General features: G+C 42.3%; 1 protein-coding gene across 1 annotated transcript in view; it reads left to right on the top strand.

Moving 5' to 3' along the window:
- Nucleotides 1-27805, top strand: part of PLEKHO1 (pleckstrin homology domain containing O1) — a 528876-nt gene that overhangs the window by 425704 nt on the left and 75367 nt on the right. Inside the window, exon 4 of the mRNA XM_044075178.1 lies at nt 8488-8592. Coding sequence (XP_043931113.1) covers nt 8488-8592 — 105 coding nt within the window. The remainder of the gene's footprint in view (nt 1-8487; nt 8593-27805) is intronic.

Raw genomic sequence — 27805 nt, 5'->3', positions numbered from 1 at the left:
TTTTTCTTTCTGGCCCATTACATGGTCACTTGTAAAGGCCCTAAGAAGACTGGATGAAGCCTGGACCCATGGATTGTCAATGTTTGAAATAAATGAATTACACTTAATTTAACCTGCTATGTATTAGTAGTTGTATCCATACTGCTGTCTAGGACACACTCCAGATCATCTGTGTAATCCCTGCAAGGGATTAGTATACAGATGCTCTTCAGACACAGCATTTTATGTGATACCATGTCATATGCCCTGCTAAGGCCTAAATAGACCACGTGTTTATTCATCTTTCTCATCTAGTGCCTTGTTTATCCAATAAGAAAAGTGCCTCAAATGTGTTTGGCATGATTTCCTGTTGTAAATGAATACTGCCTCAAGCTGTCCCACAGGCTTCTTAGTACTTTCAAATTAGTCCTTCAGAAGGAGTTGCAATGCATTTGTATGTATTTTTCTGACTCTCCCTCCATTTTGAACGTAACAAATAACATATTTTTGATGGTCAGTAGAATTGATGACTCATTAATAACCGAATTAACAAATCCAGTAGGTCTTGACACATTTAGGTCATTGTTTAGGTGTTTACAGACTATGCTTTTTGAACTTCAGTTCTGTTATCTGTTGTAGTTCTTTCTGCACATGGTTACTGCTGACCTTTGGCACCTGTTGTCCCCAGACTGCCTTGAAGCTGCAAGTTGTTGTAGCATTGCCATCTTCCATGCAGAGCACCCTTAAAGATACCACAACCTTTAAACTTTCTTTTAAACACCCCCTCATTTATTTATTTTTGACCTTAACAAGGAGAAGGTAGTGATCCAAACAAACTGATTGCATCTACTTCTTTGGTTGAAGGCAACAAATTAAATTAGCAAAGGCATATTTGCAAAAAGAGAAGTTAATCAAAATAAGGTCAGCACCAAGAACAAATCAGAGCTAAAGGGGTACTATAAATCTGTAGTAGGTAAGCAGACAAAAATAGATAGACTGATCCACTGGGAGGGTGGCCTAATGGTTAAGGTGTTTGCATTACAAACACAAAGTGCGGCATTTGAGTCTCACAAGGTATAATTGGCTAGGCTTAAAATGGCAAAGGCAGTTAGCTTAGTACTAACCTATGAACCTATTCACAGTATGTGGATCAAGCTTATGATGAAGAATCTCACACATGAATGCATGTGTGTGTTGTAATTTACCATTGTCTTTGAAAAATCCTTGTCATTTCATTTATCACAGGGTGTCAATCACACATTCTCTCTCTCTCTCTCTCTCCTTCTTAGCTTTCTCTGGCATCTACAAGTAATGTAGAGTAGCAATAAATCAAAGTGGAGGATAGTACTAGAACAGGGAAATGCTTGAAAAATTAAGTAAATAATACAAATTTATCTCATGTCCTGCTGTATACAGGCAAACAGAATATTTCCAGTCAGTTCGGTTTAAAAAGCATTATTCCTGAGATGTATATGTGCATTGAATAATAACATTCAGTTTACTTTTTGTGGTATAATCTGCCTTTTTATGTGTTTTCATCTGACATAGTCATCTCCCATCAGTTTCTGTGGCAGTTTGATCTACTTAAAGATCATCTTCATAGTGAAGTAATGTCTCCTGATTTTTCATCCTTATTTTTCCTATCTGCTTAAGACTGTGCCTGTTGGCAGAGCAAGGCTGTCTGCCACCCCCTTAACTCTAGTTTGATGGGTGGGAAAAAATAGCAGACTCAGAAATGTAGCAAATAGTTTGCATAAGCACAGTGTTACGGTTACTAATTGAACTCACATCCCATATGTAACTGCTGATTGTGCCCCCTAACAACCTGGCTCTAGGGCAGCCACCCTATTTGCCTCACCCTTGTTACGGTTATGCCCCTTGGTGGGATCATCACCTTTTATGAATATTTTTCTTGTTGTAATGGCTCTGGATCCCTGCAACCCAAAAGCAGATATAGAAGGTACTGAAAGTGGATGGATGGAAGGCTGGCTGGATGGATGAATACGGATGGATGGTCTCTATTAATTTTGCAGTTCCTAAGTGAATCAACCTGGCTCTAGGGCACCCACCCTATTTGCCTCACCCTTGTTACGATTATGCCCCTTGGTGGGATCATCACCTTTTATGAATATTTTTTCTTACTGTAATGGCTCTGGATCCCTACAACTCAAAATCCGATACAGAAGATACCGAAGTTGGATGGATGGAAGGCTGGCTGGATGGATGAATACAGATGGATGGTCTCTGTTCATTTTGCAGTTCCTAAATGAATCAACATACCTCTGAAAAAGCACCTCTGTCTCTTCTCATCTGAATGAGACCAAACTCTTTCTTTATTCTAGCTGTCATGATGTTTATTCTCCGTACCAGCTCATATCTATCATGGTCTCATAATACTTATTCTCCATTCCAGGTTGTATTCAGTGGGCTGTCATCTAGCTGTCATGATGTTTATTCTCCACACCAGCTCATATCTTTCGTGGTCTCATAATACTTATTCTCCATTCCTGTTTGTATTCAGTGGGCTGTCTTAATATTTACCCTTCATACATGTCAATATTAAGCCATCTCTCATAATGTTTATTTTCCGTACCTCTCTATATTCAAGTCACTACTGCTTGCAGACTTGCAGAATTAGTGTCCTTGTAAGATAAAGCTTCCAAAGCTGAACATTTTTCCAGTTGTTATTATATACATTTTTGTACAGAACCTTTTCTGTCTTTTAAGCAAGCCTGTATTGTAATGCACTTGTTAATTCAGTTCTTGCAGATGCTAACACTGCCATCAGCTTCTACTGTTAATACTTATGACCATGCTAAGTTATTTTTCTCCTGCTAGCTTCACCTTGCATTAACTACACAGGGCATCTGCAGATTCTGTGCTTTGAATCAAGGTGGATTGGTCTGCATTGTTGTTGTTGTTGTTTGTCTTTCAGCTTTTTTGCATTAATCCTTTTCTTACAGGTATTAATGCGTGAGTAACCATTGTTATATCCTACTGAATGAGCTTCACTCTCCTTTCTCTTTGACAAAAACTGCTTATTATTATTCGCAAACAAACGAAGGCTTGTAGTCAACCTATGCAAAATCGGGAAGGAGCATGCATAGACTTGCATTAAGTGAACTGAGGGATACATGTTCTATAACTGTTATAATTTAAGAATTACCTTTTTTAACAGATGTCTTATCTGAGGCTAACAAAGGTTATATATTTCAGAAAGATGAAATTAGGAGGCATTTACCAGTGTGTATTTTCAAATGAGTTGATAAAAAAATAACTGTTTCAAACCTTTAGTATAACTGCATTGGTGAGGCTTTCTGAGAAACAAGCCATAAGAGGGAAAACAGGCCTAACCACCATGAAGACTGTTTGGTGATTACTACAAAGAGCATATAAACCGTCAAGTAAACCATCATTGTCTTGTGAAAAGGAGTGTGTTGACATATGGTTATGGTATTCTAATCTCTTTCTGAGTTTCTGCTACAAATTTCCATCCCCTTGTATATTTGTACCTTTCCCCAACAATTCCAGGTTCTTGAATAACTTTTTCTGCACTTGTTCTGTGCTAGCACATACTTTTAATATATATATATATATATATATATATATATATATGTATATATATATATATATATATATATATATATATATATATATATATATACACACATTTAGCCTATATTTATTACTCTGCATTTCAGGTGTTGTTGGGACTTGATTATGATGTAGTTTTGGTTGCTTGTAATGACTGCCTTGAAACTGCTAGCTCTGTGTTTGACTCCTTGACATTATTTGCTTGCAAATTTTGAAAATTCTTGAGTCATACTACTGTAATAGATGCTGGTGTGGAGGAATTTAATGTTATTCCCACTTGGCAGAGAATTATAGGGCAAGGTCTGGGAGCTGTTAGTCTGAGAGCTGGGGTGGTTGGGGATGGAACTGATTAAGGCCATTGACAGAGGGCTTAAGGTGTTGACTGTGTTGATTGCTAGGATAGAAATGGGGGTGCCTGGATATAAGAAGGTATCTAAAGGTGGAAAAACCCAAGAGAAGATGGGATAATGTGATTGGTGCTCCAAGCAATTACTTTGGCATTCAGGGCTACGAGAAAATAATGAAACACTTAGGATAGCATGGGTAATAGGAAATACTGCATGACATAAAACAACAAGCTGCTGTCTCTGGATACCGTGGAACAGTCATTCCAGCTAACAGATTTAGGATGCATGGAATGGGCCACTGGATCATGTATCTGTAACAAGCACAGGAGTGAGATAACATAATATATAAAACTGTAGCTGACTTTCCTGACTTTCCTGGGACAGCTGTATCCTGTTTGGAGATGAGGCATGCAACGGAGATCTGTCATTCAATGAATGGTGACTGAAGAATGTAATGTCTGTCTGATCTCAACTCCCCAAATTTTAGTATCCCAGAATGTTTTAGATATAGCTGCTGTTTTGTGAACAGTTTTTTGATCCATGTTTCACTTTTTCTTGCAATTGTGTAACCATGAAGTTAGTATATATAAATAAAAGAGTGGGTGGGAATGATATTTCCCATATGGGGAAAATATTGCAACAAGTATCACCTACAATTTTAGGAGCTGTGATTCATCCAGTTTCTGTGGGGGGATATACTTTAGGTTCCCATAGCAAACCCATGTGTACAGCATGTAGAGATAGAAATATGCTTGTTAATAAAGTGGTGGTTTGTAGTTGTTATCTTTATCTGTCCTCCCTCACATGCTGAAGAGCGCCTTGTGTGATACTTTGTGAAATAGGGAACTGCTTGACCAGATAAGTACACTTCACAACTGTTCTTATGCAGACACGCAGAGTAACCTATTTATTTACTTAACACACCCAGAACTGGTGAACAGAAGTAAAGCTTTTGCATAGACTATGCAACTATATCTATCTGCCTTACTGTTTGTAGTATGTTTTAATGATCAACATGTGTGAAATGACCACAGGAGTTTGTAGCCAGATAGAAGGATGGTGCATTCGGGAGTCATAGGTGTGCTACTGCTGTGTGGTGAGCATGCACTGTAAAAAAGGATGAATGAAGAACATGATCAGGACTGCATGTCATTCCACTCAATCTTTGGGTCTGTGTGCATACTGACATGTCTGATATCGGTAACAATGGGTGTCAGACTCTATATACATACTGACATGTCAGACATCAGTGAGAGTGGATGTCAGACTGTATGTGCATACTGACATGTCTGACGTTAGTAGGAGTGGGTGTCAGACTGTATGTGCATACTGACATGCCTGACATCAGTGGGAGTGGGTGTAAGGCTGTATGTACATACTGTTGTGCCTGACATCAGTGAAAGTGGGTGTTAGACTGTATGTACATACTGACATGTCTGACATTAGTGAGAGAGTGTCAGACCATATGCACATACTGACGTGTCTGACATCATTGGAAGTGGGTGTAAGACTCTCTGTGCATACTGACGTGTCTGACATAAGTGAGAGTGGGGGGGGGTCAGACTGTATGGGCATACTGGTATGTCTGTCATCAGTGAGAATGAGTGTCAGACTGTAGGCATGAAGGAAACAATCTGTGTTGCTTACTTTCATATTATGTCTCCTGCTTCTTGGTACTCATGACTGCACTTGGCCACGTGGCATTGTAGCAACATTTGTCAGTTAGTATTTCCTCTGTAGTATAATTGTCAGTACACCTAGTAAAAAAAAACAGTCCTGGCAGAAGATGTATGACATTTCTGTGCTGTGTCACACATGGCTGCCCATTATAGTGGGCACCCCTTTAACCCTTGTCTCTGTATCTGGTGCATGTGTATGTAGCAGTAGCATCAACGGACATTTGTGTTATAGCTGCAGTATGTATGTCATAAAGCTGGAAACGTTACCCCTATTCTTGACAGGAGGTTTCACTGCATGAGTCGTCATATGTGTTTGTATATGTATGTTTGTATATATTACTGCAAAAAAGCATTCCTGATGCACCCATTTTCTGTGTGGAGAAACCACTTACTGTTTTTAGAGTTGAAACAGTGATTGCATGAGACTTCTACATGCTATTTAAAGGAGTTTCTCCTTTTTTTCAATGTTGTGCAGCCATGGAGTTGGTACATATAAGTTCTGGGTATGTGAAGGGGTGGAGGGGAGCCCCTGCTCCCAAAAAAAGCAGAACTCTTGTTAGATCTGCACAGTTAAAGTAAGTGTTACTGTAGTGTTCTGATCAGTTGTCATTATTATAGTAGTTTCTGAGCTATCAAGTTACTGCCTGAATTACTTGTGCATACTGTAGTACCAGTGATTCTGTTCCCATACAAGTACTTCTGCCTGGGGGCATTTGGGACCTGCAGATATGCCACTTCCATGTACTGTGTGAAGGAGGGGGGGTGATTGGACTTCTAGCATATTGGTTTATGGGTATCCTTTGGGCAGACACCAGCTAATCATTTGCATATCTGGAATCACAGCTGCTTCTGGATTACAGCTTATAACAACATATATGTACACTTCTGGATCATTAACATGCTGCCAGCATATAGTTGAGACCAGTGCAGATGCAGGACATGACAGCCTTCCTCTCCTTAATCTGGCTGCATTCTTACTACAGTGGGCTGGTGTTTAGCTTGAGGCTTCATGAATTTGGTGCATAAGCCTTACAGGGATCACAAAAGGGGAAGTATAGTAACATAAATTGAATAAGAATAAATATGTTAACTGGATAAACATGCTGTGCTCCTTTGGTATTAATAAATACCATGAAATTATGGCACTAATTTAACCATTGTTATTATTATTATTATATGGATATTCCATTTAATTTGATACACTAAATTTCTAATTCACCTGCAAATTTACAGATTTATTTTGTGTTTGAAAGAAATTTGCTCATTCATTTATGAATCTTGCATACCTATTATGATTTTTCTCCCAGTCTCTGTGAGGGTCTGAGTGCTTATAACTATACATAATATACTCCCAGCTTGCATTTATTGTCTTACTTAACTAGCCTGTGCATAGGTGATATATTCTGTGGAAATGCTACCAAGCTGTTTTACCCCTTACTTAAAACATGCTGTTTAACTGTTCATTTGTTGCTGCCATCTTGCATGACCATTGGTCTGTCCTGAGTAATTCCTGTAAATGGTAATTCACCATTTTCTGTTATAATACTGTAGTTCCATATTATACTGTCATTGTAATTGCCTGGAAGTTTAACAGAGGATTAAAGCTACAAACTTTTAATGAGCACAATCGTATAGTCTATATTCTTTCAGTCTCTCTTTGCCTGCTGTGAGACTCTGAGCAAGTCATTTAGCCAGACAGTGCCCCCAGGCCTGAGTTCAGTTAACAGAATATTTAAATAAGCTAAAACAAACTACTTGTGTGATGAACCTACCTCATAAACCAAACAGTTAAACAAACCAGTTTGTTAGCCACCTTTAACTGGTCAGGTGGTGGACTCTCTTGATCTGGTTTGCTTTCACCATTAACTGTCTTATCTGCTCTTTTGTTTCCTCACTAGTTTGTTGCTCCTCACATGTGATGCTGTTGCCAGGACAATTAGGGGATATATCGGCATAGCAGTTGTGATCAGACAGTTTCTGCTGGGCTGATAGCTGACGATGACTGTGACTTTGTATAGAATAAAAACATTAATGGTCATTTGATTATTCTGGTCTGCAGTGCCAGGGAGCCAGGAACACCAATTTACTCAGGCACCTAATAATCTGACTGAGCTAAGTAGCATTAAGCACCTCTGATAATGTTTATTCCTAAGGATTATGGGTAATCCCTGTTGTTGTGATGCTCATTGGAGGTCAGGTGGCATATCTGGCATGATATGAATGATATGAGAGGGATGGTGTAAGGGGTATCAGCATGCTGGAAAACATTACTGCATTTGGGGAATGGGGGAACATAGCAGGAATGGGGTCCTGTCAGCACTGAGTGAGCCAAAACACCTGCCTCCTCCCACCATAAAAGTCCTACACATTTTACCTCAGCCACACGCAGGTCACCCTCCATATGTCTCAAGGCAGCATACCATGGAAGTGAAAATTTCTGCCATTTTGGGACAGGTGGGGATATTTGGTGGTTTGTGTTAGTATCGGGTTGAAAATGAAGAGTGAACTATAACACGTGGCTGTGACAAGAACTGACATGGTTAGTGGGACAGTGAGGAGGAGAACATGATTAAACTGCAAAAATATAATACTGAGTGAAACAACAGAAGTAAATTTTTGTTATAGCAATACTGTTATGTGGTTTAGCTGAAACTGCTATAGAAAACACAACTCCATTCAAAAAAAATATAGTTGCTGATGACAAAACTACACAAAGTTCTTATGTATATTTTTAAGAAATTGTTCAAAAGTTTTCAGCAATTTAAGCCAGCCTTTCCTTTTCAGTTTTACAGCAGTCAGATCTTGTTTAATTGTACAATATGTGTTTGCACAGCTGCTTCTTAATTCAGTTTATATGAAATCACTGATTCTTAGGATTTCTGTTCTAGGCCCCAAATCTAATCTTCCTTACTGTGAGTCCTGAGGAAAAGGAGGCCTGGATCAACTTCCTTAATGCTGCACTTATAAGAGCCAAGAACCGCATCTTTGATGAGGTAAATATTATTTTCTTTACTACATTGTGTCAGACATGTAGTCACTCACAAATTTACAGCAGAAGTTGAAGAACTACCTCAGTCATGTATTAAAAATGTGTTGTTTCTACAGCTTTCTTTGCAGTTGCACAGAAATTCTCTCAGTCGTCTTCATGTCTTCCTCTTATGCAATTTCGTTGGCATTATAGCCTCCATTTACCTGCACTGTAATGGAACAATGTCTTTGTTTTCTTTTTGTCTTTTGTTAAAACATTAAACTGTATGAGAGCATGGCTAGACAGGAATTTTAAGAGTGAGAACTGGAGAGGGTCATTCTCAAAACACACCAGGTATTCAGAATCAGTAGATTAACAAAAACAATCATTGTTCGAGGAATGTTTTGTTGAGCACTCCTAAGTGCTGTTGAGATTAGGTCTCATACTGGTGATTGACAGCAGACAGTGCCAGCAAGCAAAGAACAGTGGCAGAATGTAAAATAACTTTAAAGCTGTTTGATATTTAGTCTTGTAGAACAAAGTATCTAACAGCTTTTAATGCATTTTATTCTTCAGAGGGACACTTTATTTCTGCCTGTTGTCCATTTGACAACACTAAATCATTCAAAGGCAATGAAAGCTGGTAAACACTAAATGTTCATACACTTTTTTTTCCTTTTCTTCTGTAAGTGGTTGTACATGGAAGAGAGAAGGTTCCATGTATTACAAAGAACTATGATTAGGTTTCACTACTCAAGCTGTGAAAACACATTTGTAAAACTTGGGAGTGCCTTTGAAAACGTTTATCAGACATTGTGGACTTGTACTGTTGTAGTAACAGACTGTGTATTGCTGATTGTATATTATGATGTAGACTTGCCCCTATTAACACAACTGTTTGCATTCCACAACTTGACCAGGGAATGTTTGCAACAGTTGAATCGATGCAAAGTCAAGCTATTGCTGCATGTCTATAGTGAATCAGACAACAGAAACATTGTGGCTGTCCTGAAGCTGTTGAATGTGAAAGATGTCCAACATACACTTACCGACACAGGATTTTACCGTGGCACAAGTCAGACTTGTTAATGTCATCAGGGGGAACACAACAACCTTCAAGTGGCCAGCCCTACTGACATTACTGTTGCTGGCCAAATAAGAGATGATTGTAGGCCTAGAAGATATAGCTCAAAGGAATAATATAGAGTAAGTGAAATCGCCAACTGGATTAATGCTGATTCCCATGAAGATGGTTATAAAAAACTCAGTGATAAAAGTCATCAGTTTACAGTCAGTTGCTCAGATCTTTAAAGCTCCATCGCAGTTACTTGAGTGTAATGGCTTGCATTGTGAGTTGCAGTTATTACTGTTGCTGGAAGCACATATCATTGAGATTCCCATTGTTGTATGCGTCTGATCAGTAGGTGAGCCAGTCTAGCAGCCTCACAGAGAAACAGCAAGCCGGGCTTTGCATTGTCAGTAATCACTTCTCCATGGTGCAGCAACCTGATTGTTTTGAGGGATGACAATCCCCCCCTGCAAAAAATGCTTATGTTTTCATGCATTTGTCCATACTGCCACAAACGTAAGTAAATAAGCTCCAAATTTGTCTTGTGCACTACAAGGTTTTCTTTGGTGTGTGTGTGTGTGTGTGTGTGTGTGTGTGTGTGTGTGTGTGTGTGTGTGTGTGTGTGTGTGTGTGTGTGTGTGTGTGTGTGTGTGTGATTTGTGCTCAAATGAGTCAGAAAAGCATAATGGAACCAAAGACATCTATCAAGATCCGAGATGATTAAGAATGCCAAGTGAACAACCAACCAAAGCATTGCAAAGTCGCAGAAATTCAACATCTGAAAAAGTAGTAGACAAATGACTTAGTCAAAAAAATGCACTAAATTACCACTCAGATGTGCAAAGTTACCACATAATCCTGTGCACCCCTAAATATTATAGTCATCTCTGCAGTTGTTGCCTGTTGTAAAAAATACACATTTCCCTTTTGCAATACATGCCCTCTTAAACAGACTTTTCATCACTGTGAAATTAGTAAAATATGGTTATTGACCCCCACCTGCAGTCCTTTGTTATCTTACTTTGAGCCACTGTTTTCAGGACAAATAGGAATCACAAAAGACAAAATTCACACTTGTACACTCACCATACTAACTTATGGAGATTGTTGGCAGGATACAGAGTGCACAGCATGGTGGCCAGTGAAATCTGCTCAAGTTTGCATTCAGTCTCACCAGCTCTGATCATCCCTGAAATCAGGTTTGAGACTGTACAGGTGTATATTTCAACCAGAATGTATGTCAGCAAGTTTATCTGATGATCACCAGTAGTCCACAAGTTTGCCATCCTTCAGAATTCCAGACAAATGACATCTGTGACTCACACTAACTAGGAACACTTCTCTAAGCTCTCCTCCACTACTTATTTAGCTTCATTCCATAGACTGTTCTTTGCTTTATTGTGAGTCGATATGTTGTTCTGCCATCCTGATGTTCATCGTGCATACAGCTGCAGTCATAACAGATGGGTTATCCTGCCGTCAGGCGGGTCCTCGGTCGGCCGAATTCCAAAGTCTAGGTCCGGCGTCGGTTGTCGTCGCTTCTTACCTGACGTCAGTGCGGCAGGGGTATAAAAGAGGCAGCCAACGCCATATTCTTCAGTCTTTCTTGCCGCGCGGTGCCCAAAGCAGAAGCAGTTCACAAGTGCCGGTCGGCCAGCTCCTGAGATTTACGAAAGTATTTCAGCCGAAGTCTTCTTGAAAGCTAAGTATCCCGTTGGGGAAACTTTTCTTGCCTCAGACCGATGTCAGACAAAGTTAATAATTGCATTTCTTGTGGGAAGCAAATACCGCATAAGGATTTCCACTCTTTCTGTATACCTTGCTTAGGCCCAGACCACGACGTCTCGGCCTGCCGTTTCTGTGCTAGATTCAATAAACACACTATTAAGCGTGGGGCGTAGTTCGCCCTTCACTTTTTCGGCAAAAAATTTAATTATATTATGTCGTCGGATACTCCGACTCCAGTTTTGAGCAAAAAATGCAAAGATAAGGACCGACATACCAGGTCCGCACCACCTATTGAAACCACGCTTAGGCCAACTACTGGTTCTCCGGTACTCAGCGAGGCGCCTACGCAGCCCCGGACTACCGATGACAATGCATTACCAGTGTCTTCAGTACCCAAGGTCGCAGGCTCCTCGGCCCCCATTCCTACTACAGATCCCGACGCCACCCCTGGCGGGGAAACTCAGAATTTAGACAGGCCTGCCATTTCTCAAGGGGTCTTCAGGCCTTCCTCCTTCTCTATTAAAGCCTTCACTAAATCTAAAGCAGCCATGAAAACAAAAAAACAGGTTCCTCAGACCCCCTCTCAAGGCACCATGCCTAAAAAAACAGATGCTTAAAATGGCTGAGGATTTGATTACTCTTATCAGGGGTTATCAACCCCCCTCTGACAAAAGGCCCAGATTAGAGGAAGACTACCCTTCCTCAGATCAAGCTTCTATTACCTCAGAACTATCTGAGGACCAGGATTATGCCTATTCTCCGTTCGAAGACTCTGATGCAGAGGAGTCTATTCCCTTGGTCTCCCCCCCTGAGGACTTCTCTTTTGGGGAAACCCTGCATACATTGAAGGAACACTTTCATTGGGAAGGCCAAGATTACTCAGACTCCAAGAAAAGGCTCAGGGAATTTCTTCTGCTCCCCCAGCATAGGCCTCTGGCTATCCCTCCTGTTTTAGATATATTGGATGATGTGTACACAGAAGCCAGCCTTAATCCAGATTCTTTGCCTCCAGCTCCTGTTAAACCAGACAGGTATTACCGGGTTCCTGACTCCCACCAGTTTCTATATAAAAGCCATACTGCTGACCCAGAAACAATTTCACAGGGTCCCAAGGGAATTAAGGCCTCTACTGCTAAAAACCCATTACCTTCAGAGAGAGATTCCAGAGCTTTAGAAAGGTGGGGGAAAAAGGTGTACACCTCGGCCACTTTAACCATGAGGGCATTAAACTGTCAGTTCCATATGTTAAAGTATCAACAGTTTTTGATATCTCAGCTGAAAAGCAAGATGACACAACCTGAGCAACCAGATTTAAAAGAGTTGCAGGATTTGTTGCATGGTGCAGAGCAAGTGGGTAAACATACCTTGCAGTGTGGTTTTGATATTTTAGAGGCCTCATGTAGAGCTGCTGTTACGGGGTCTGTTATACGTAGGCATGCTTGGCTCAAAGAGCAAACCTTACCAGATCATGTCAAAGCTAAATTATTAGATGCACCTCTTCAAAAAGATGTATTGTTTGGTGTTAAAGCTGAGGAGGTGCTAAAGAAAATGGAGGAAAAAGCGAAATCAATGCAAACAGTGAAAGATTTCTTGCAGGTACAGCCTCCACGTTTCAGCAGAAACTGGCCTTCAAAAAATTGGTCCTTTCCAGCCATGGACAGAACTCAAAGGGGCAGATACAGGCGCCCAAGGGGTAGAGGGCAACCTCAAGGATCTTTCATAGCCAGACAGTGGCAAGCACCAACCCCAAGAGGTGCAAAAGATAGATCACAATCTTTTAGAAAACAGACACAATGACTTCCCCCTACACCTGCCAAGCAAAGCTTTAATGGCAGCACCTTTGGGCGGAAAACTGACATTATTCTCAAAAAATTGGCATATTGTTACAAAAGACAAATGGATTCTGGACATTATAGACAGAGGCTACAGGTTCCACTTTCACACCCTTCCAAAAATGAGAGGCATACCAAACCTGCCACAAAATCAAAGGGCAGAGGCACAAAAAGAGGTTTCATCTCTCATGGACATGAAAGCAATTCAAGAGGTACCTGCAAAAGAACAAGGTCAAGGGTTTTATTCCAGATTATTCCTGGTACCAAGGAAAGACAAAGATTGGAGACCTATCTTAGACCTATCCATCCTAAAGACATATCTACAGGTGCCAAAATTCAAGATGCTCACATTACAGCAGCTTCTTCCCATGCTGGGCAAGGAGTCTTGGCTGGTAACATTGGACCATAGGAAGCATACCTGCATGTCCCTATCAGACAAGATTGCAGAAGATACCTCAGATTTCTTGCAGGTTCAACCCATTACCAATTCTCTGCATTGCCCTTTGGCTTATCTACTGCGCCCAGAGTGTTTACGAAATGCCTGGCATCAGTAATCGCCTTCTGCAGACTACAAGGGTACAAATCTACCCATATCTGGACGACTGCTTGATCCAAGCGGACAGCAAGGACATACTACTGCAGCACCTGGCGTTTGTAATAAAACTGTTGAACTTCCTGGGATACACAGTCAACAAGAAGAAATCAAAACTAATACCTTCTCAACAAATAATTTTCCTGGGTGCCAGCTTGGATACAACCACCCAGATGGCCTACCTCACGCCAGACAAGCAAGGGCAACTGTCTCAGTACTTCAGAAAAATGGCAACTTACACCAGGCTAACTGCAAGGAAAGTCCTGCAGGCTCTCCGATTCATGGCATCTTGCATCCTACTAATCCCATGTGCAAAGCTGCATATGAGGAAACTTCAATGGTACCTGAAAAACTTATGATCTCAACACAGCCACAGCTTGGAAGCAATTATGCCACTCATTCCATGCCTTCAAAAGGAATTTTTGCGGTGGACTCAAGCTTGCCAAAGAAACACAGGTCTTCCTTTCTGTGTACCTCAAGCAACTCAAATCATCACAACAGACGCCTCAGACTACGCCTGGGGAGCACACATGACAGATCAGTGCATTCAGGGAAAATGGACCTGAAAAGAGAAGCACCTTCACATCAACCAAAAGGAAATGCTAGCCATGCAAAAGGCTGTTATGACCTTCAAAGACCTACTGCATCCAGGCCAGCTATTGATAAGGACAGACAACACCACAGTGATGTGGTACATAAACAGACAGGGGGGAACTCATTCATACCCCCTGTGCAGGCAAGCCATGACCCTATGGAACACAGCACTGGAATTGCAAATTCAACTACAGGCACAATTCCTGCCAGGGAAGGAAAACACACTGGCAGACAACCTAAGCAGAAATATGAGAGATCCACACGAATGGAAGTTGCATCCTCAAGTTTTCACAAAGATAACTCAGGTATGGGGACAGCCAGACATAGATCTCTTTGCTACCCACAGAAATTGCCAGTTGAAAAAATTTTTGTTCAAGGACCTATCATCCACAGGCCTGGAAAGTGGACGCACTTTCCTTCAATTGGGCAACATTGACAGTCTATGCCTTCCCGCCTCTTCCTCTGCTGCCCAACGTTCTATTAAAAGTCAGAGCAGAGAGGCCGAAAATGATTCTCATTGCTCCAGACTGGCCAAGACAACACTGGTACCCGCTCCTGAAGAGCCTGACACATTCCCCACCATGGATCCTACCTCTAGTCCCTCTTCTGTTGTCCCAGCACAACTACAAAACCATTCACAGCAATCTCAAAACTCTAAATCTAGCTGCATGGAGAAGTCCTTGATTTCTCAACAGTTTCTCCTCTCCAAGGAGGTGCAGGATGTCATCTTGGAGGCCAGAAGACCCTCTACTAGAAAGGCCTACTCCGCCAAATGGAAACGATTTTGTGCCTGTAATCAAGAAAAGGGACAGAATCCTTGGGTAATAAATATACCTCAAATTTTACTGTACCTAGCTGAAATGTTAAACAATGGGCTTTCCTTCTCCTCCATCAAGATCCACGCTTCAGCTATTTCTGCACAATACAACATAGATCCTCCTTTATTCTCTCACCCTCTCTTAAGGCAGTTCCTCAGAGGGGCAAAGAATATAAAACCCCCAAGGAAACCACCAGTCCCTGCTTGGGACCTCAACTTCGTATTGGAAAAGCTGACCCTTCCTCCCCTCGAGCCAGCTTCTTCAACAGAGTTACAGTACTTGTCATGGAAAACAGCCTTTCTTCTGGCTATCACCTCAGCACGCAGGGTTTCGAAGCTACAGGCCCTCATGGCTGTGCAACCATTCATCATTTTCCATCAGGACAGAGTTTCCTTACGAACCAACCTTACCTTTATGCCAAAGGTAGTATCCAGTGTAGCTTTGAATCAGACTATCCACTTACCTACCTTTTATCCTAATCCAGAAAACAAAGGGAAAACACTACTACATTCCTTGGACATTCACAGACAACTTTGTTACTATTTGGACAGAACAAAGCCATTCAGGAAATCTGAGCAACTGTGTCCTATGCAGCAGGTGCTCAGGGAAAGGCTATTTCCAAACAGACAATTTCAAAATGGATAGCCCACTGCATACGCTTTTGTTACTCATTTCATGGAAAAACTGTGCCTGCATGCATCAGATCCCACTCCACCAGAGCCACAGCTACCTCTGCAGCCTTCCTCAGGGGGGTCCCTACCAAGGACATTTTGGAAGCAGCCACCTGGAGTTCAGTGCACACTTTCTCCAAGCACTATCACCTCCCACTATACTCAAAATCTAGAGCGGGCTTTGCCACAGCAGTCCTGCAGGGCATCCTAGCCCCTCCTAGTTCCACTTAGTGCCTACCACCTTTACTTAGCTTTGAGATTCTACCCATCTGTTATGACTGCAGCTGTATGCACGATGAACATAGTACAGTTTTGTACCTACCATAAATGTAGATGTTCGAGTGCTCATACAGCTGCAGTCCAGGTTTCCCTCCCTCCATCCCCTCTTAGGACAGGCCTTATGACAAACACTTTTCATATAAACTTTTTGGGGTGTTCTTTTATGGTGTATTTGCTTGCAACTACTGTTTGTGATTTATCAACATTGCATCTTTGCATAACATTATGTTGCCTTCCTTCTGGGGGCACCTGACATCTGGGGCAAGAAAAACTGAAGAATATGGTGTCGGCTGCCTCTTTTATACCCCTGCCGCACTGACGTCAGGGAAGAAGCGACGACAACCGACGCCGGACCTAGACTTTGGAATTCGGCCAACCGAAGACCTGCCTGACGGCAGGATAACCCATCTGTTATGACTGCAGCTGTATGAGCACTCGAACATCTACATTTATGGTAGGTACAAAACTGTACTTTCTAGCTTGCCAAATACAAAGATAGATCTCAGATTCAGTCGACCTCCTTCTAGTGGTTCACTTGAGTTTGTTTATCAGTTATAATTGCTAATTTTATTTGTACATGTTGTGGACCATCATTACCCACTGATCATGAGCTTCTCCTCAGTCTGTTGGCAGATTTGTTTCTCATGGGGTGAGAGCTGTTCCCTCTCCATTCAAACTCATGAGGCAAGAGCCGATCACAGCACCATCATTCTGGCAGCCATTAGAGCATTTTATTGCTATGGCCTAACTCCACCCCTAGTGGTGATGTGGGCCTTGCATCACAGTGTAGGGACTGCCTATACTCACTCGTGATATAGGGGTGCACCCACTTCCTGACATGACTCCAAAAAGGCTATCACTGTAATTGTTAATTTTGGATTTTCTGTCCTCTTTTAAGCTCTCAGACATTGAGCAATTGTCATTATTTCAATCGTTTTCTTATTTTTCTATTAGGTCCACTTCATAGTAGTGTTGGCTGTGATGTCCCTTCCTCTTGGCTAGTAATCAAGGCACCTGAATCCTCATCACTGACACCGGTGAGAGAAGTTCACATGGAACAAAGATAGGTACACACAGTATTTCCAGATGCAGTTCTCTGCACTAAGCACAGTTTCCCTTAAGAGCACACAGGGAATACACTCATTCTAGGTTCATAGGTAGGTACTAGGTTGTCTGCCCGAAGGCATTTATAAGCCTAGCCAGAATGTGTTGGCTTTCACCGCCCCCTTAGATTAGTTCCCTGTGCCTCTGTCCAGCAGAGCCACTGATATGATCCCCGGGGTAAACTTTCTGTTTCCCATCCACTCATCAAGGTTTCTCTTGAAGAGTGCTAGCGAGGAGCTAGGTTCTGGGTTAACCTCTCTCTCTCTGTCTCTTTCTCTTGGCCCCCAGTAAGACTCCCCACTGGCACAGCTATAGAGTTGAGTCCTCAGCTGAGTGTCCCAGGCCAAGTCCTCCAGGACCCTCTCTGTGAAACTAGTGTTCTGTGTCTCTGCTCCAGGTAGCTAACACATACACTCTTTGAGATTTGATTTTCACACACACACACACACACACACACACACACACACACACACACACACACACATACACACACACACACACACACACACACACACACACACACACACACACACACACGGGAAAGACTGGCTCCTCTGTGCAGACTATAAGGTAGATACTGCCACCAGGACACTCCAAAGCCAGCTATTGTAAGGCTCTTACAAGGATACCCAATTAGACTTGAGTAAAATTAATATTAATACAAATTATGGTGTTTGACCAATGCAGCAAGGCATTCAGGAGTGGTCACATTGTCACTAAATAAATATAAGTACTCTCAAAAGTTAAAATATTCTCTAAAAGACCAGCCACATGAAAAGTTTAAATATATTTAATAAAAATAATATAAGAAAATGAACATTTTGAATATCTATTTACAGTAAACACCAGAGTTTCAATCACAGGAAATATTAAAATAACACATGATTAGATTCATACAGTTACAGAAAAACAGTACTTAACTAATCTCTCTATATTTTCCTGACTGATCTAAAGAATTACTATTTCCTGGTTACTTACTAAAGCAAGGCAAGATGAAGTAGATGAGTGATCATTCTATGGCAGGTTTCCAAAAACAGACTGCCCTTAGACTTCCATCTCATATAGTATTAAAACATAATTTGCTGGATTACAGAATGACATCACATACATGTGGTCATCTGACTTCTGGTTCCCATACTACCCCTCCTCCTTTACTAGAAACTGAACCAGAATCTCTCACATATGTGTTACCATATACACAGATAGAGCTTTCTAAGATATGTTATAGCATCTGGAAGCCATAAAACCATGTCAACACTTCCACACTTCCAGGGTAGCAATTAGTTCACTGCTAAGGACAGCACAGCAGGATTCTTAGTCCTTGTTTTCACAGACATTTTGTTTCTGGCTGCAATCAGAACGGTAAGATACAATCTTTATGGTCTTAACCAGGTAATTTAATTTCAGGATATTTTTCTAAAATTAGCTGGGACTGCACTTAACCTGTTCTCTTCCAGTATCCTCTGTTATAATAATATACATTTAATAAGTTACAATAGTACAGTCTGACATACATATATATTTTTTCTGTCCAACAGGACACACTGTTGGTACATTTTTAACACAAACAGCTTTACAAATACATTTTTCAGCACAAGCATCTCTACAAATCAGTGTGACAGTCAAATGACATATAGTCATTTACAAAACTCCAGCTAGCTATACTGGCATATGTTACACATGCTCTGCCCTACTCTCTCTCTCTGGCATAGCTGACACTACCTTTCACTATAATTGATAATTTGGTATTTTCTGTCCTCTTTTAAGCTCGCAGGGCTTGAGCAATTGCCATTATTTTAATCATTTTCTTATTTTTCTATTAGGTCCACTTCACAGTAGTGTTGGCACCAATATCCTGGTTTCTAAACCAGGTGAGTCCCCCCCCCCCAGAAATGTAGGATACTGGTTGCATGCAACCACCTTGTAGATACCTGTTGCCTTATTTTCAGGGGATTCAGTGAAACTGGCTAAAAGTGCTGAGATAGCAGCCTTTTTTTGCAGAAAGGCAGATATTGGTTTATTTGGTCTTTATCTGCTCTGTCTCACAGTCTCCCTTACTGCAAGATTATAAATATACAGAGGTGGGAGTAGAAATGGTGACTGATACACTGAGAAAGGGAGAGAAACAAGAAGCAGCATTAATAATCAGGAAAAAAGAAATTAAATTTTCTGATTAGTCGTGTAAGAGCATGGCCTCTCATCTAGTGCATGCTCAGTTTTCAGATGTGTACCCTAAACTAGCATCTGTCCCATATCCTCCTCCTCTATTTTTAACAGTAGAACTTCCTAGTCCCATGACTACTTTTGAGAACATATTTGTAATAACTTCTACTTTACTCTTCCAAGCTGGAGTGGCCTCCAGACTAACATCAAGCCAGATCAGACTTGAGTATTAGGGGACTCATGTTTGCTTTAAATCACCTTTCCATTCATTCATTCATTCATTCATTCATTCATTTATTCATTCATTCCTATCAGTACCTTCCATTCATTGGTCCCTAGCAGTACCTTCCATTTATTGGTCCTTAGCAGTAAATTCCATTCATTCATTTCTAGCAGTACCTTCCTTTTATTGGTCACTAACAGTACTTTCCATTCATTGGTTACCAAGCACTACTTTCCATTCACTGGTCCCCATGCAGTACACGGGGCTGTCCAAACGTGCACCTTAATCCATCCTGTAGCTGTCTGCTCAAGCTTCCTCTGCTGTAGGAAATTACAGCTTGTCTGCAACACTGGTAGCTCGCTGGTGTTGGAAACCTCGGGGTTGGCATATCCAGCTTGACTGTTACAGCCTAATGTTGTCCCACATAACAGTGGCTTGTACTCCTCCTCTTTCTTGCTTTTATAAACTGAGAATGAAAGAAAAATTAAATCAAGTCTCCCTTACAAATGTTTCATGTTTTTTCATTTTTTCCCCTACTGCTGCCTATCATCAATCCCTGTCACTGCAGTTGGCTCATTCATTCCCATCACCAGGACATTAGAAGGCTGATGGAGACATTATTCAGGGAGCCATCTTAGTTGTTTTCATTTTTTTCTACTTTTTTGTACTTCTTGCCTATGCATGCATAGATAAGCAACTTGAGGTGGTCATGCAGTGAATTCACCACTCTGGACAGGCACTGCCAGCACTGTGTTGGCATTCCTAGCAATCAACCCTACCATCTACTATAAGACATGGAGGGCCATCCTCTCAGGTTTCCACCTGGAATGATTATGCACGTGCGTGTACCCCTGAGGATGCATTCCTCCTATGAGAGGTGACAGATGAATGAGCTTTGCCCCTTCGTTCCTCTCTAACACCTTTGTTCCTTGTACTTGGGCCACTAACTGAACCCTGGTCCCCTGGGCCATGACTCCAGCCTTCTATGCCACAGAGCTAGATGTAGTCTCTATTAGAAGATATGGAATTTAGCCTGTAAAAAAATCTATCAACAGACGCTCTCTACAACTAGAGAACCTTCTCTTGTCCTACCCTGAGGACCCAGAGTCATTTCAAATCCTCCAGAGTTTGACAGAAAAAAAGAGCACGGCTAGTGTCAGATATCACCCCAAATGGTGTTTTCAGCAGTCAGATAAAGACCGGATCTCCTCTGTCATCTCCTAGTGGTTGACATTTTCAGAGATACTGACTTTCTAAAATTACCTAAACAATCTAGATGGATAGTGGTTACCCTTTCCCTCCCAAAATGTAGGCAGGAGTTATTTTCCTCCACAGAAAGAATTTGCTGTATGGGTTGGAAATTGCCATCTTCATCAGACAGGAAAAGAACTAAGGTGTAAACCCTGCTCCCATCTTCACTGGCTTCATAGTCTGGACAGGAAGGCTATGCTAATGCGCTACTTTGGTAAGCAGGTAATTAGCCCCTCTATGCTTTCTCTGAGAGTATGGACATATGAAAGTCAAACACTGTACTTTCATAGACTTATCAGAGAAAAGCTCTGAGAATGTAGAGGCCATGACTGGATATAGGGAAAGCAGCACCTTATATGACTATCTCTTCTGTAAGCTGCCCTTATGGTCTGTGTGGAATACAAAGCAGAAAGTCTGGCATAGTCATTCGGGAATATGTGAATAAACTTTCAGAATAAGTTGCTCCCATGGTATGCAGAGCATCTTCTGATGGATGATGCCCCCTTCTCAATTTCTAGATTGCCTGTATTTATGATTTACCTCCTCCAAGCTTTGGGGTTACCATCCTCCTCCTTCAGGTGGGGCAGGTCATTTTTTAAAGTGGTGTGGGAGGCAGACATGACAGAGGCACTGTACCCAATGTTATTAGCACTGCTCACAGGAATTTCGCTTACTACACCTTGTCTTCTGTTACATGCTGGACAGTGCTGGACAGTGAATAGAGTGAGTGTGAAGACGTGGCATACTGCTCAGCTGCCCTTCTCACCCTATTGCAAACTAATGTCGCTGTCATCCAGTTTAGGGTCTCCTTTAGGGTTCGTGATGTAAACCACATTTCAGTCACATGATCCCATACCCTCCCTGCCAAGACATTTAAACAGGCTTATCATTTGCTCTCCCATCCATACCTCTCAACTGTCCAGATTTTCATAGAATGTCCAGATGTCCTTCAAGGATGCATCTGCAGTCCTAACATATGGGTTGTCCTGCCTCAGGCAGCCCTTCGGTCGGCCGGATTCCAAAGTCTGGGTCTGGCCTCGGCTGATGTCGCACTTCACCCGACGTCATAGCTGCTGTGTATTGGGTATAAAGGCATCAGCCGACGCCATTTTCCCCAGTCTTTCTTGCCGCGTGGTGCCCGAAGCAGAAGCTGTTCGCAAGTGCCGGTCGGTCAAATCCAGAGATTTCTACTACCGAAGACTTCTAAAAAGCTAAGTACCCCGTTGGGGACTCTTTCTTGCCTCAGCCGATGTCAGACAAAGTAAATAATTGTTTAACTTGTGGGAAACAAATACCTCATAAGGATTTCCACTCTTACTGCCTTCCTTGTTTAGGCCCAGACCACGACGTATCAGCTTGTCTAGCCTGTGCTTCCTTCATCCGACGGACGCTTAGACGTCAGTCGGAGTTTGCTGAGGAGTTTTTTGGTCCCGCTTTTGCATACAAAATGCCGTCGGAGACTCCGACTACACAATTAGCGAAAAAGCGTAAGGAAAAGGACCGGCACTCGCGGTCCGCGGTTTCGGCTGAAACCACGGTTAGGCCAACCGCGAGTGCCTCGGTTTCGGCTGAAACCGAGTCCTCGGTTCCTCCTTCGGCCGAAAGCATGCCTCCAATAGCCGAGGCCTCACAGAGCATGGCTGAATCTGCTACTGAAATTACCCCTGCTGAAGCAGGCAACCAGGATTTATCAGATACTATTCCTTTAGACATAACTACCCCTGCACGTGGAGCTGCTAGACCCCCTGCTTCAATGTCTATCAAGGCTTTTTCCAGGGCTAAAGCAGCTAAATCTTCTAAGGCCTTACCTGCTAAAACCCCCTCACACAGGCCTACCTCTAGTTCCCAAATGCTCAGCCTGGCTGAGGATCTCATTTCTTTGATTAGGAGATCCCAACCTCACCCAGACAGGGCCTCTCAACCCCCTCCAGATAAGAGGCCTAGAACTGAACCCCCGGAACCTGTTTCTTCAGACTACTCCTCGGATGATTCCGATATTTCAGACCGTCAGGAAGGTCCATATTCTCCCTATGAGGATTCTGATGCAGAAAAATCCATTCCTTCTGCTTCTCCTCCTGAAGAATTTTCCTTTGGGGAAACCTTGCATGCTATGAGGGAACATTTTCAATGGCAGGGCCAGGATTTTTCAGATTCAAGGAAAAGGCTAAGGACCTTTTTACATTTACCACAGCATAGGCCTTTAGCCATTCCCCCAGTACTAACAGTTGTAGATGATGCATATAATGATGCCTGTACTGCCCCTGATTCTCTTCCTCCGGCCCCTGCCAAGCCTGACAGATATTACAGGGTCCCGGACACACACTACCATTTGTATAAGGCTCCTGTTGCAGATCCTGAAACCATTTCACAGGGCCCCAAAGCTGTAGTAGCTGCCTCTGCCAAAAACCCTCTCCCCTCTGAAAGGGAATCTAGAGCATTAGAGAGATGGGGTAAAAAGGTTTATACTTCTGCTACTCTTTCGGTCAGGGCCTTAAACTGTCAATTTCACATGATTCAGTACCAGGAATTTTTGTTAGACCAGCTAAATAAAAAACTGTCCTCTCCTGAACCTATAGACCATAAGTCCCTTCAGGATTTGGTACATAACTCACAGCAGGTCAGTAACCATTTCTTAAAATGTGGCTATGATGCACTGGAGGCTTCCTTTAGATCAGCTATGACTGGAACAGTGATTAGAAGGCATGCCTGGTTAAAAGAACAATCCTTACCAGACCATGTTAAGTCAAAGCTTCTAGATGCTCCTATGGAGAAACAAAGTTTGTTTGGCTCCCCTGCACAGCAGGTTCTAAAGAAGGTGGAAGAAAAATCAAAATCTGCCCAAACAGTCAAGGATTTCTTACAGGTCCAACCTCCGAGGTTTAGCAGAAATTGGCCTTCGAAGAATTGGTCCTTTCCAGACACCTCCAGAGCACAAAGAGGCAGAAATAGACGCCCAAGAGGCAGAGGTCATTCCAGGGGTGCCTACAGGGGACGTCAGTGGCAGCCTAACAACCAGAGAAGTACTGCCACAGATTCAGCTACAACCACTTCCACAGGACAGACACAATGACTTGGCTCTGATTCCGCCTACCAGGGAACAACTGGAAGCACCCTTGGGCAGAAAACTAGCCTTATTCTCCGTAAACTGGCATTACATTACAGGAGACAAATGGACTTTACAAACAATAGACAAAGGCTACAGGTTTCACTTCCACACTCTACCAAAAAAGAGAGGAATGCCAAACCTATCACCAAGCCAAAAAACAAACGCTCTAAGACAAATCAACAACCTACTAAGGATGAGAGCTATAGAAAAGGTACCGCCTATGGAACAAGGACAAGGATTTTACTCCAGACTTTTCCTTGTACCAAGAAAAGAAAATCAATGGAGGCCTATTCTCGACCTGTCCGCTCTGAACACATACCTCATTGTTCCAAAATTCAAAATGCTGACCCTACAGCAACTTCTTCCCATGCTAGGCAAGGAGTCTTGGCTGGTGACTCTAGATCTCAAGGAGGCATACCTGCACGTCCCTATATGACCAGATTGCAGAAGACACCTCAGATTTCTTGCAGGATCAGAGCATTATCAATTCTCAGCATTGCCCTTTGGCTTATCTATTGTGCCCAGAGTATTCACGAAATGCCTGGCATCAGTAATTGCTCATTGCAGGCTTCAGGGAATTCAAATTTACCCATACCTGGATGACTGCCTAATACAAGCGGACAACAAGACAAAGTTAACAAAAGATTTAGAAAAGGTTATACAACTGCTGCAAGCCTTGGGATACACAGTCAACATGCAAAAGTCAAGACTGGAACCATCCCAAAGGATAACATTCTTGGGTGCAGAACTGGACACATCAACTCAGATGGCCTTTCTCACAGAAGAAAAACAAAAGCAACTACCACTCTATTTCATGACATTAACAACACAGACTCAGGTTACTGCAAGGAAAGTCCTGCAAGCCCTGGGTTACATGGCATCCTGCATAATATTGATTCCGCATGCCAGACTGCATATGAGAAAGTTGCAGTGGTACCTAAGGAATGTATGGTCTCAACACAAGCACAGTCTAGAAGCCCAGATTCCAATAATTCCATGCCTGAAGCAAGAATTCCTGTGGTGGGCTCAGGCCTGTCAGCTGAACCGAGGATTGCCCTTCCACAAACCTCAGCCAAGCCAGACCATCACCACGGACGCCTCAGACCTAGGCTGGGGCGCACATGGGGACAAGTGTATACAAGGCCTATGGACACAAGACCAGCTGAATCTACACATAAATCAAAAGGAGATGCTGGCAGTGAAACATGCAATCCAGGCATTCAGACCATTCCTTCAACAAGGTCACCTGCTGATAAGGACGGACAACACCACAGTCATGTGGTACATCAACAAACAGGGAGGTACACACTCATATCCTCTATGCCAGATGGCAATGGATCTGTGGAATGTGGCCCTGAACTTCAACATTCAACTCCAGGCCAGATTTGTACCAGGAAAAGAAAATTCACTAGCAGACACCTTAAGCAGAACTACCACGGATGCTCACGAATGGATGCTACATCCAGATATCTTCAAAACCATAACAAAGAAATGGGGACTACCAGAGATAGACCTGTTCGCCTCCCCACACAACCACCAATTGAAGAAATTCTGCACAAGAGCATACCACCCACTTGCTTGGAGGGTGGACTCCCTTTCCTTCAGCTGGAAAAACCTGATAGCATATGCATTCCCACCTCTTCCTTTGATGTACAAAGTCCTACTGAAGATCAAAGAGGATCAGCCAAGGATAATCCTGATAGCTCCAGACTGGCCGAGGCAACATTGGTACCCGCTACTGAGGAGCATGTCTCGGACACATGCATGGCCTCTACCTCTATGTCCTTTACTTCTAACACAGAACAACTACAAGATCATACATCCAAACCTGAAAACACTACAGCTAGCTGCTTGGAATATTGCATAAAACAAAATAACCCAGTTTTATCTCAGAGGGTTAAGGACATTATCCTGGAGGCTTGCAGACCCTCCACAAGGAGGACTTACTCAGCCAAATGGAAAAGATACCTCATTTGGAGTGCAGCAAAAGGGGAGAATGTATCATTGGCAAACATCCTGGAATACTTAGCAGAACTGTTCCACAATGGCCTGTCCTACTCCTCCATTAAGATTCATGCATCAGCAATTTCAGCAGAATACAACATGGATCCTCCAGTCTTCTCTCATCCTCTACTTAGGCAGTTCCTGAGAGGAATCAAAAATGTAAAGCCTCCAAGGAAACCACCTTTGCCTACATGGGATCTCAACTTTGTGGTGGAAAAGTTAACACTTCCCCCTTTTGAACCAGCAGCAACAGCAGACTTACAGTTCTTATCTTGGAAAACTGCTTTCCTGCTTGCAATCACTTCAGCAAGAAGGGTATCTGAGTTACAGGCATTAATGGCAGTACAGCCCTTCCTTATCTTCCATCAGGATAGAGTGTGAACTAACCCTACTTTTATGCCAAAAGTGGTCTCCAGAATATCATTGAACCAAGCGATTCATTTACCTATATTCTTTCCCAACCCACAGAACAGGGGGGAAAGACTACTACATACCTTGGATGTACACAGACAATTACGCTACTATCTGGACAGAACTAAGACCAACAGGAAAACTGACCAGCTTCTGGTAGCATATGCAACAGGAATGCAAGGAAAAGCAATTTCAAAACAGACAATCTCAAAATGGATAGGAAATTGCATTAGATTTTGCTACTCTTTTCATGGAAAGACAACTCCAGAAAATATCAGGCCTCACTCCACAAGAGCTACAGCCACCACTACAGCTTTCCTACGAGGAGTGGCTACCAAAGACATTTTAGAAGCTGCTACTTGGAGCTCCGTGCATACATTTGCCAAGCATTATAATCTTCCCTTATACTCCAGATCCCGAGCAGGTTTTGCAACTGCTGTTTTGCAAGGGATCTTAACTACACCATCTTTAGCTTATTGACTCCTCCCCCAGTTTGGCTATGGTATTCTACCCATATGTTAGGACTGCAGATGCATCCTTGAAGGACATAGTACAGTTTTGTACCTACCATAAATGTAGATTTCCTATAGGCATGCATCTGCAGTCAGGATTACCCACCCTCCTTCCCCTCTGTGGTATTCCTAGGGTATTTACCCCTCCTTTAGCTAGCTGGGGGAATCTATTATGGTGTATTTGTTTGTATATATGTATATATATTCTCTTATTGTTTGCTCTCTACTGTTTGGAATTATTTGCATTTATCCAAATTTAGCCTTCCTAGAGGGCACCTGGCATCTGGGGCAAGAAACACTGAGGAAAATGGCGTCGGCTGATGCCTTTATACCAAATACACAGCAGCTATGACGTCGGGTGAAGTGCGACATCAGCCAAGGCCAGACCCAGACTTTGGAATCCGGCCGACCGAAGGGCTGCCTGAGGCAGGACAACCCATATGTTAGGACTGCAGATGCATGCCTATCGGACATCTACATTTATGGTAGGTACAAAACTGTACTTTTTTTGCATCATAGTTTTGGTCTGTACCTCATAAAATTTGTGGTTTTCTGGATGTTTGTGGCAAATCAGTGATAAATGAATTCACTAAGTAATGACAAGCATTTGAGTTTCAGATTTCTTATCCTTCAGAAAATGCATGGTAGCACAAGACTTTGTTATTCTACCAACTTTCTAAGTTTATAAGAGCAATATTTAAAATTTGTCCCTACTTTTGGGGCTTTGTCCCCATTATTTTTGGCTTTGTCCAGATCTATTGTGCTAAGAGGTTGAGAGCTGTCCTCTCACCTCCCATTGGCTGCTTCAGCACCATAATCACTAGGTGAGCACATGTTATCTGGGTCATCGTCAGTGCTCAATCCCTCTTTGCCATGAATCT

This window comes from Protopterus annectens, chromosome 6.part0 (genome assembly GCF_019279795.1).
Source record: "Protopterus annectens isolate FY-2018-M chromosome 6.part0, PAN1.0, whole genome shotgun sequence".
Taxonomy (NCBI): Eukaryota; Metazoa; Chordata; order Ceratodontiformes; family Protopteridae; genus Protopterus; species Protopterus annectens.
This window is presented reverse-complemented; position numbering and strand designations above follow the sequence as displayed.